Source organism: Leucopleurus acutus (genome assembly GCF_964270905.1).
Source record: "Leucopleurus acutus genome assembly, chromosome: 3".
Lineage (NCBI taxonomy): Eukaryota > Metazoa > Chordata > Mammalia > Artiodactyla > Delphinidae > Leucopleurus > Leucopleurus acutus.
Genome location: NC_139145.1, coordinates 21,942,937 through 21,952,379, shown reverse-complemented (window position 1 = coordinate 21,952,379; position 9,443 = coordinate 21,942,937). Strand labels below are relative to the sequence as shown.

General features: G+C 42.0%; 1 protein-coding gene across 1 annotated transcript; it reads left to right on the top strand.

Annotated features, from left to right (window-relative positions):
• Window positions 1-206: 206 nt before the first annotated feature.
• On the top strand, window positions 207-3,363 carry LOC309959061 (UDP-N-acetylglucosamine--peptide N-acetylglucosaminyltransferase 110 kDa subunit-like; the record flags this gene model as incomplete). Its single annotated transcript, XM_082835186.1, has 1 exon — window positions 207-3,363. One exon carries the CDS (start codon window positions 207-209, stop codon window positions 3,345-3,347), a length of 3,141 nt encoding a protein of 1,046 aa, XP_082691312.1. The 3' UTR covers window positions 3,348-3,363.
• Window positions 3,364-9,443: the final 6,080 nt, after the last annotated feature.

The following is a 9,443-nucleotide window of genomic DNA, read 5'->3' as shown; positions in this document are numbered from 1 at the left end:
GAATTAAGATTTCAAGAGCGTGAGAGGTAGATGGCCAACCAGAGTTCCTAAGGTTCGGTGCCTGTAACTGTTGCCGCCGCTTAAGCCTGCCAAAGCAGTGGTACGGCTGCTGCCCTCGTATTTGCTACCTCTAGAAACATTCTTGCCAGTACTGGCGGCAGCGGGACTCAATTACCCCCTTTTATCACTCTCTGCAGACCCTCCAGATGACGTCTTCTGTGGGCAACGTGGCCGACAGCACAGAACCAACGAAACGTATGCTTTCCTTCCAAGGGTTAGCTGAGTTGGTACATCGAGAGTATCAGGCAGGAGATTTTGAGGCAGCTGAGAGACACTGCATGCAGCTGTGGAGACAAGAGCCAGACAATACTGGAGTACTTTTATTACTTTCATCTCTACACTTCCAGTGTCGAAGGCTGGACAGATCTGCCCACTTTAGTACTCTGGCAATTAAACAGAACCCTCTTCTGGCAGAAGCCTATTCGAATTTGGGGAATGTGTACAAGGAAAGAGGGCAGTTGCAGGAAGCAATTGAGCATTACCGGCATGCATTGCATCTCAAACCAGATTTCATCGATGGTTATATTAACCTGGCAGCCGCTTTGGTAGCAGCAGGCGACATGGAAGGGGCAGTACAAGCTTACGTCTCTGCTCTTCAGTGCAATCCTGATTTGTACTGTGTTCGCAGTGACCTGGGGAACCTGCTCAAAGCCCTGGGTCGCTTGGAAGGAGCCAAGGCATGTTATTTGAAAGCAATGGAGACGCAACCGAACTTTGCAGTAGCTTGGAGTAATCTTGGCTGTGTTTTCAATGCACAAGGGGAGATTTGGCTTGCAATTCATCACTTTGAAAAGGCTGTCACCCTTGACCCCAATTTTCTGGATGCTTATATCAATTTAGGAAATGTCTTGAAAGAGGCACGGATTTTTGACAGAGCTGTGGCAGCTTACCTTTGTGCCCTAAGCTTGAGCCCAAATCATGCAGTGGTACATGCCAACCTGGCTTGTGTATACTATGAGCAAGGCCTGATAGATCTGGCAATAGACACCTACAGGCGAGCTATTGAGTTGCAACCACATTTCCCTGATGCTTACTGCAACCTAGCCAACGCTCTGGAAGAGAAGGGCAGTGTTGCCGAAGCAGAAGATTGTTATAATACAGCTCTGCGGCTGTGTCCCATCCATGCAGACTCTCTGAATAACCTAGCCAATATCAAAGGAGACCAGGGAAACATTGAAGAGGCAGTTCGCTTGTATTGTAAAGCATTAGAAGTCTTCCCAGAGTTTGCTGTTGCCCATTCAAATTTAGCAAGTGTATTGCAGCAGCAGGGAAAACTGCAGGAAGCTCTGATGCATTATAAGGAGGCTGTTCGAATCAGTCCTACTTTTGCTGATGCCTACTGTAACATGGGAAACACTCTAAAGGAGATGCAGGATGTTCAGGGAGCCTTGCAGTGTTATACTCGTGCCATTCAGATTAACCCTGCACTTGCGGATGCCCACAGCAATCTGGCTTCCATTCACAAGTATTCAGGGAATATTCCAGAAGCAATTGCTTCTTATCGCACTGCTCTGAAGCTTGAACCTGATTTTCCTGACGCTTATTGTGATTTGGCTCATTGCCTGCAGATTGTCTGTGATTGGACAGACTATGATGAGCGAATGAAGAAGTTGGTCAGCATTGTGGCTGACCAGCTGGAGAAGAATAGGTTGCCTTCTGTGCAGCCTCATCATAGTATGCTCTATCCTCTTTCTCATGGCTTCAGGAAGGCTATTGCTGAGAGCCATGGGAACCTCTGCTTGGATGAGATCGGTGTCCTTCATAAACCACCGTACGAACATCCAAAAGACTTGAAGCTCAGTGATGGTCGACTGCGTGTAGGATACGTGAGTTCTGACTTTGGGAATCATCCTACTTCTCATCTTATGCAGTCTATTCCAGGCATGCACAATCCTGATAAATTTGAGGTATTCTGTTATGCCCTGAGCCCAGATGATGGCACAAACTTCCGAGCGAAGGTGATGGCAGAAGCCCATCATTTCATTGATCTTTCTCAGATTCCATGCAATGGGAAAGCAGCTGATCGCATCCATCAAGATGGTATACACATCCTTGTAAATATGAATGGTTATACCAGGGGTGCTCGAAATGAACTCTTTGCTCTCAGGTCAGCTCCTATTCAGGCAATGTGGCTGGGCTACCCTGGGACTAGTGGCGTGCTTTTCATGGATTATATCATCACTGATCAGGAAACTTCACCTGCTGAAGTTGCTGAGCAGTATTCTGAGAAACTGGCTTATATGCCCCATACTTTCTTTATTGGTGATCATGCTAATATGTTCCCTCACCTGAAGAAGAAGGCAGTCATCGATTTTCAGTCCAATGGGCACATTTATGACAATCGGATTGTGCTGAATGGCATCGACCTCAAAGCATTTCTTGATAGTCTCCCAGATGTGCAGATTGTCAAGATGAAATGTCCTGATGGAGGAGACAACGCAGACAGCAGTAATACGGCTCTTAATATGCCTGTCATTCCTATGAATACTATTGCAGAGGCAGTTATTGAAATGATTAACAGAGGACAAATTCAGATAACAGTTAATGGATTCAGTCTTAGCAATGGACTGGCAACTACCCAGATCAACATTAAGGCTGCCACTGGAGAGGAGGTTCCCCGTACCATTATTGTAACCACACGTTCTCAGTACGGGTTACCGGAAGATGCCATTGTGTACTGTAACTTTAATCAGTTATATAAAATTGACCCATCTACTTTGCAGATGTGGGCAAATATTCTGAAGCGTGTTCCCAATAGTGTACTGTGGCTGTTGCGTTTTCCAGCAGTAGGAGAACCTAATATTCAACAGTATGCACAAAATATGGGCCTTCCCCAGAACCGTATCATTTTTTCACCTGTTGCTCCTAAAGAGGAACATGTTCGGAGAGGCCAGCTGGCTGATGTCTGCTTGGACACTCCACTCTGTAATGGACACACCACAGGGATGGATGTCCTTTGGTCAGGGACACCCATGGTGACTATGCCAGGAGAGACTCTTGCTTCCCGAGTTGCAGCTTCCCAGCTCACTTGTTTAGGCTGTCGTGAGCTTATTGCTAAAAATAGACAAGAATATGAAGACATAGCTGTGAAACTGGGAACTGATCTAGAATACCTGAAGAAACTTCGTGGCAAAGTCTGGAAGCAGAGAACATCTAGCCCTCTGTTCAACACCAAACAATACACGATGGACCTAGAGCGGCTCTATCTACAGATGTGGGAGCATTACGCAGCTGGCAACAAACCTGATCACATGATTAAGCCTGTTGAAGTCACTGAGTCGGCCTAAATAATGACTGTGTGCACAGGAGAATTACCCTGTACCTGAGCCTCAACCTTCTGGGGGAAAGGGAACTACTTTTTCCTTATCTGTACAATACCATGCTGCAGATGGGTGACAGACAATGATAAGAAATAGCACAGCCAGACTTGCTTCCTGCATGATCATGATCATGATAGGGAGAGACACAAGAGATGGGAAACTGCTGTTCCACAAGGAGTCTCCATAGAATTTTGCAGCAGCCAGGTGTCTGGAAGGTCTGGAAGGTAAGTCTGGAAGGTCTGATCTCCCTTGGTCTTCCATAGGATGGATGGTTAGTGTGGAAGGGAGATAGAGATTGCCCAGCCGTTTTGTGATTATCATGGATTGATTGAGTCTTCTGAATTAATATTTTTCTTTATATTTTGGGTATTGGAGCTTTTAAAAATGTTTGGTTTCAGGTATTTTTATTCATGTGAAGTGTGTATGATTCTCTTGAGATAAGCTTTTAAGCTAAAATATTCCTTGTTTTAGTTTCTGAACTCTACAGATAAATGGGGACTTTGCTGGTATAGTCTTTTTATAGGTTGTGTAAACCACTTGAGCTTATATCAGTCATTTTAGTGTCTGACATAATGTTCGGAACTATCAGTGCTTTGTTGGTTTATAGATGATGGCTTAAATTATTTTCCTGGTCCGTTTCCTTCTTCCCTTCCCCCCACTTTAAAAATTCTCCTGTAACTTGGCTAACAAAAAACCAAGTCTGATTCAAAACCTCCCAGAGTGTTTCTCTTAACCGCGTCATCTGGTGCCGAATGAAGATTCTTAGGAGTGATTATTAATTCTGAAGGGCACAGTTGTGGTACTGTCACTGATGATAATAATAATGGATTTTTGGCCTAGAGTGTTGACCTATTTCACCAGTGTTTTACCGTTGACTGCCCCTCTATGCTGCTTCCAAAAGTGATAGTGTGTGTTAAGATTTTTACTTTCATTTCTAATGTATGTTTGTTTGTTTTAGTGAGTCCTGTTCTTCCTTTTTCTTTCAGCAGAAATGAAATCCCAGGTAAGTATAAGTATTCAAATATTTGATCAGTAAGTCACAGTTATCTCCAGTACATTAAATAACTTTCATCAAAAAACATGTTATAGGTAAAAAGCTCTGAAGGACCAGCTATGTATATGATAATTATGTTTCAGACCTTCTAGGGTATTATATATAATAACTTGTCTTCTGGACGTGGTCTTGAAGTCTTTATGGATTCAGTCTCAGTAGTAGCGAACTGCACTGCTACTTGGTTTGGAGTACAAATTAGACTTTAGCCCTCTTGGAGGTTGAGTTTTTGGTATTGAAAACCATAGGAATGAAATTATTGTATTTCAACAAAGGATCGAGGGCTTGAGGCTTAAACAAGGCAACATACGTGTGGGAAGCAGTCAGCCTTGAGGGCAGGTAAGGACATGCCAGGCATGCGGCCGCTGCTCGAAGGGACTGTCCCTACTTGTTCCCCTCCTTGTTCCATTCCATGGGAGATAAATCACCAGGGCCCAGAGATCAGAAAGAATGTAAAATGAGACAAGCAAAGCTGTCTCCCCCCTGCACATGCAGGTTATTTTTGATGCTTCTGGGTTTATGGGTTTCCTCCCAGGGAAGTTTATCTTGAGCCGAGACAGTCTGTAGATAATGTAAACCACCATCTGGCAACCTTCCGATTTCTAGTCTAGATAATCTGCAACTGTAGCATAATAAAATTTGCCTTGCAACCATCAGTTGTCTTGGTCCTTCTGACCCCACCCTTCGGTGCCTCTTCAGTTCCTTACCCCTTCCCTTCTGACCCTGGGGGTGAGATCCTCTTTCTCCGGCTGGTCCGCGGCAAGTGGCACTCGAACAGGGACCTGAAGCGTGAAGGCAGTTAAAAGAAAAAGAAAGTGCAGGTAAGAGAACCCTTATGCAAAATATGTGTGGCCACCAGTAAAAGTGAAACGAATAGAGGCATAAGGCAATAGTCAGAAGTAAAATAAGATGGGGCAAAAGGGCTCAAAGATGTATGAATTATTTGCTCAGGTTTTACTTTTGATGCTTAAAGCTCGGGGTAATAAAGTTTCTGAACTTTATTGTTGACTGAATTTTTACAGCATATCCATGGTGTATCTCCCTGGTTTCCTGATGGTGGCTCTGGTGACATAGAAATCTGGCAGAAAGTTGGAGAAGATTTAAAAAATTATTACGAGTCTCGAGGGCCTACTCATACTCCTGTTGTTACATATAGTTTGTGGAATCTGATAAAAATATGTTTAGATTCTTCTCATGATAGTGTTGATTTGAATGTAAAGTCAGAAAAACATAAGCCTCTGACAGAAGGAGAGACTGTATTATCAGCTACTGTGTCGCCGCTTCCTAAACCGAAAGAGCTAATTAATTTAAATATTTTAGATGAAGAGGAACATTTTGACTTAACAGATGAGGCTTGTAAACATAAAAGAGAGAAATGTCCTGAGGATGATTTTCTAGTGGCTGTGATAGATAAGTCAGTGAGAAAGCTGCAGGTTAATAAGGACTGTCTTCCTCAAAAATCTACATCTGTAAAAATGCTCAGTCCCTTGCAGCACGCTGTACAAGGAGCCATAAAACGAGGAGAAGATCCTATTTTCTGTTGTCCCGTCATAGAGAGACCTGATCCTAATAATCCTCAACAAGCTACTAGGGAGCATCAGGCTCTCCCTTTGAAAGTTTTGAAAGATTGAAAATCTGCCTGTGCTCAATATGGGCCCACTGCTCCTTTTACTGCTGCTATGGTTGACAGGAGAAGCTCTTCCCCCCGCTGATTGGAAGTCTATTGCACGAGCTTGTTTAAATGGTGGAGATTATTTAATATGGAAGTTTGATTTTTATGAACGGGCTGCTGAACAAGCAGAAAAGAATGCTGCCCATAATATTCCAGTTGATTATCATATGCTGATTGGGGAAGGACAATATCTTTCTTTACAAGATCAATTAACTTATCCCTTTGTTGCTTATCCTCAAATAAATCATTTGGCATTACAAGCCTGGAGGAAATGTCCTTCTACACACAAAACTGAGGACCTTTCAACAATTAGACGGGGACCTGATGAACCATACGCTGATTTTGTAGATAGGTTGTCACAGGCGGTGGGGAGACTCATTGCGGACGGACTCACTGGTACGATTGTAGTTAAGCAGCTTGCTTTTGAGAATGCTAATAAGGCATGTCAGGCTGCGATTCGACCTTGGAGAAAACGGGGAACATTGGAGGCTTATATTCGCCTTTGTGCAGGCATTGGGCCTACTTATATACAGGGTGCTGCTGTGGCTGCAGCATTAACTAACGTGGGGTTTAAAAACAATCAAAAGAAAACAAAGACTTGTTTTAAATGCGGAAAGGGCAGGTCCTTTTGCTAGAGAATGTAGATCTTTTAATTCTAACCCTAGTCCTTCCTTCCCTACTCAGAAACCTCCAGATGGTCAGAAAATCCCTGGTTTATGCCCTACATGCAATAGGGGGAAACATTGGGCACAAGATTGTTGCTCAGTGGCCCACAAGGATGGGCCACCACTGTCGGGGAACTCCTCCCGGGGCCTTCCCCGGCCCCAACAAATAATAAGGGCAATGTCTGTGTATCCTCCTCAAATTATCAATCAGACATTAACCAAAAACAGAAACATACAATATCCTCGCTCTCCAGAGCAACACCAGGAAGCGCAGGACTGGAGCTCAGTACCTCCGCCCGATATGTATTAACTCCTGAAATGGGTCCTCAGGCCCTCTCTACGGGCATCTGTGGACCTTTACCCAAGGGTTTGATGGGACTATTATTGGGAAGAAGTAGTGTCGCCATGAAAGGTTTAACTGTTATGCCAGGAGTCATAGATTCTGACTACGAAGGAGAAATAAAAGTCATGGCACAAACTATTAAAAATATAATAACTATTTCTCCTGGTGATAAAATTGCACAATTGCTACTTTTGCCCTTTGTACCTCATGGACAAATTTTACAACATCAAAAGAGAGAAACAAAGGCTTTTGGATCGTCTAATGCTGCCTACTGGATTCAGAAGATAGGGAAAGAACGTCCAGAAATGAAATGAACCATTAATGGAAAGGTTTTTTCAGGTTTGTTAGACACTGGAGCTGATGTCTCTGTTATGACGCAGGTACACTGGCCTAAACGTTGGCCCATTAGTCCTACTATTACAGAACTTCACGGAATAGGACAAAGTTCTTCTCCTATGCAAAGTAGTCAGTTTTTTTTAATGGCAAGATAGTGAGGGCCATTCAGGATATTTCCAGCCTCATGTTTTGCCTGGGCTGCCTTTAAACCTCTGGGGCCGAGATATATTAAAAGAAATGGGAGTATTACTTTATAGTCCAAACTCTCAAGTCTCTAATATGATGTTGTATCAAGGATTTCTTCCCACAAAAGGGCTGGGAACAAATCAACAAGGAACTGTCTGTCCTATTGATGTGAAAATAAAAAGTGATAGACAAGGTTTGGGTTTTTCTTAGGCGCCTTGGATTCTCCACTCACTGCTGATCCAATTACTTGGCTGACTGATGACCCTGTATGGGTGGACCAATGGCCCCTCACAAAGGAGAAATGAGAAGCTGCAGAACAATTAGTACTGGAACAATTAGGGCATTTAGAAATTTCCAGTAGTCCTTGGAATACTCCTATTTTTATTATCAAGAAAAAATCTGGAAAATATAGGTTATTACAGGATCTAAGAGCTGTTAATAAAACTATGCTAATAATGGGAGCTCTTCAACCAGGCCTACCCTCTCCAACAGCCATACCACACAATTATCATCTTTTAGTTATAGATTTAAAAGATTGTTTTTTCACTATTCCTTTGTTTCCTGAAGATAGAAAACATTTTGCTTTTAGCTTGCCTTCCTTAAATTTTAAGGAACCCATGAGGAGATTTCAATGGAAAGTATTGCCTCAGGGCATGGCAAATAGTCCTACATTATGCCAAAAATATGTGGCTCAGGCCTTGACTCCTGTGAGAAAAAGGTTTCCATCGTTATATCTCATACATTATATGGATGATATACTTTTAGCCACTGATAATATTTCTTTATTAGAGACTGCTTTTCAATTTTTACAACAGTCCTTACAATCATTTGGCTTGGTCATTGCCTCAAAAAAAATTCAAAGACAATCTCCATTTTTATATTTGGGAAAATATATTGATAACACTACTATTAGGCCTCAAAAACTGCAAATTCGAGTTGATAATTTAAAAACATTAAATGCTTTTCAAAAATTACTTGGAGATATTAATTGGCTAAGGCCTTCCTTAAAACTTACTACTGCTCAATTACAGCCTTTGTTTGATAATCTTAAAGGTGACTCAGATCCTTCTTCTTCACGCTCTATGACTCCAGAAGGATTTCAAGCTTTACAAATAGTGAGTAGATCTATCAGTTCTACACAATTAACTAGAATTCATACTCACCTTCCAATTTTCTTAATAATTTGTCCAACTCCTCATGTGCCTACTGCCGTCTTATGGCAAACTGTTGGAATTATTGAATAGATTCATATGAAATCTACACCCTCTAAAGTTATTAACCCTTATTATGAACTTATTAGTAATTTAATAATGCAAGGTAGAACTAGATGCTTACAACCTATAAGTATAGAACCTTCTCAAATTATTATCCCTTATTCAGTTAGTCAACAAAATTGACTTTTTCAACATAATAATGAATGGGGTCTTGCTCTTGCAGGATTTTCAGGTACCTTGGAACGCCATTACCCTGCTGATAAATTGATCCAATTCAGCAAACTTAACTCATATCTTTCCTTCTATAATTAGGCAACAGCCTGTTCCTCATGTACCTTTGGTTTTTACGGACGGTTCTTCTTCAGGAGTGGCTACTGTAATCACTGACCACGGAACAAACCTCGTTAAAGAAACTTCCTTGACTTCAGCTCAACGTGTTGAACTGTATGCTGTCATTATGTCTTTTAAACATTTGCCTTCTATATCTTTTAATTTGTTTTCTGATAGTAAATATCTTATTAGCTTGTGATTTCTTCTGGAGACCGAGAGCATAGGACATACTAATGACCCTGAATTATCATCCTCTTTTTGTTTGC